General features: G+C 55.0%; 1 protein-coding gene across 1 annotated transcript; it reads left to right on the top strand.

Annotated features, from left to right (window-relative positions):
* Positions 1 to 245: 245 nt before the first annotated feature.
* On the top strand, positions 246 to 659 carry LOC127752186 (prolactin-releasing peptide receptor-like; the record flags this gene model as incomplete). The annotated part of the gene is made up of 1 exon (XM_052276898.1): positions 246 to 659. A coding segment is annotated over exon 1 (414 nt), but the record flags the coding sequence as incomplete, so codon positions are not given.
* Between the last annotated feature and the right edge of the window lie 1,147 nt (positions 660 to 1,806).

The following is a 1,806-nucleotide window of genomic DNA, read 5'->3' as shown; positions in this document are numbered from 1 at the left end:
AGCATATGATGAACCGCAATCGTTCATTGTGAAAAATAAGTCAACTGAATCTGGGTTTGCGCTCGATATTTGCTCGGGTTGCGCTAGGCGTTGCAAAAAGGGATTTGAAACTGTCTGGTCCGCCCGTCTTAAACTTTTGGGGGCATTTCGATGGTTAGACGACGTTAGTTAACCCAAGTGTACGCCACACTGAGCGTTTGCACATACATTGGGCGAACTGTGGTGTCACGAATTGCAAAGCGGCGATGAGCAGGGGCTGGATTGTCTTTTGTTTGCAGATCTACGGCGTGCTCACGGCCGTGCTGCAGTTCCTCGTGCCGTTCGTCATCATCGCCTTCTGCTACGTGCGCGTGTCGCTCAAGCTGCGCGACCGCGCGCGCCTCAAGCCGGGCTGCAAGTCGAGCCGCAAGGAGGAGGCGGACCGCGAGCGCAAGCGCCGCACCAACCGCATGCTCATCGCCATGGTCACCGTCTTCGGCATCTCCTGGATGCCGCTCAACGTCATCAACCTCCTCAACGACGTGTACATCCCGACGGGCAACTGGCGCTACTACTACCTCAGCTTCTTCATGGTGCACGCGCTCGCCATGTCGTCCACCTGCTACAACCCCTTCCTCTACGCCTGGCTCAACGACAACTTCCGCAAGGAGTTCAAGCAGGTCAGTACCGCCAGCCCGCGAAAGGTCACTATGTCTTGTTTGCTGAAGTAATTATAATATTAAGACTAAGACGCAAGTTCAGGGGTAATCTGGCAAAAAGGCGTAAGTTCAAAACAGTGAGTCGATTTTTTCGGTGTAGTTTTATTATACATAGTTTTTCCGCCGAAACAAAAACATAAATACATACCTTCCAACAAGAAAGTTGCTATTTTTGGATTGACGTCCTTCTCTCAGATCACCAGTCAGTTGGTCGTGTGAACGCCTGAGACGAATGCTAGTGTGATGCTCGGGTGTTGGATGGGTTGCCTACCCTCCATGCGACAGGCGCGCCGGCTATGTCGAGTCGAGTGGTGTTTGAGACCAGGCCGCGCCCTTCGAGCGCCCACTGCTCCAACCAGCTGGGGAGAAAAATATGCTAGTCCTTTTCAGTGCAGGACACAAACGTAATTGCAATGAAAAATTGAGATTTAAAAGGAAAGGAAAAATAAGCTGAAGCTAATGTGCGCGTTTAAGCTGCGTGCGTTGTACAGGAGGGAGTGACCCGTGCCCGTGTTGTAGCTGCTGGCTTTATTACTCCAAATAAACACAAGTAAAAGGGCAGTAACATGGCCATTTGGCGCTTGGGGTGGTGGGGTAGGCGGGGTGAGGGGTGATTCAGGTGCGCTACCAGTTGTAGCCGCCCATTCCAGCCTCTGCGTGCGAGCCCCCGTCTCTGTCACTCTACACTAGAGGAAACTCTAAACGACGTGCGCCCTGGCACCGCTCGGCTCCCCGGCCCGCCACCCGGCCCGTCAGGCCCAAGTTCAGCCCGCCGCGCCCGCGCACGCCTCGAGGGGAGCGGCGGAAATTGGCGCGAGCGTTTCGGAAGGGGGCAGAGTGCCAATGGCTATAAGCGCTCACGCCCCCCGTACTCCCCACCCCTCTACACTCGCTCACCCCCTCTGGTCCGCGGAAGCTCTTCACCCCCAACCCTCACCCTACACCCAGACGGATCTACTAGACCTCCTCCTCCCCCGGCTACCGGACCGGATATTGGCCGGCGAAGCGAATACTTCGTTTGCCCCTCCGATTCGTTTTGAGGTGGGGCTATTTCTCCAGATCCTTTTTTTTTTCGATGCGGGCAAAGAGAATGAAAAGGGGGGTTGGG

Source organism: Frankliniella occidentalis, unplaced genomic scaffold, assembly GCF_000697945.3.
Source record: "Frankliniella occidentalis isolate FOCC.00 unplaced genomic scaffold, Focc_3.1 Scaffold4892, whole genome shotgun sequence".
Classification (NCBI taxonomy): Eukaryota; Metazoa; Arthropoda; class Insecta; order Thysanoptera; family Thripidae; genus Frankliniella; species Frankliniella occidentalis.
This window is presented reverse-complemented; position numbering and strand designations above follow the sequence as displayed.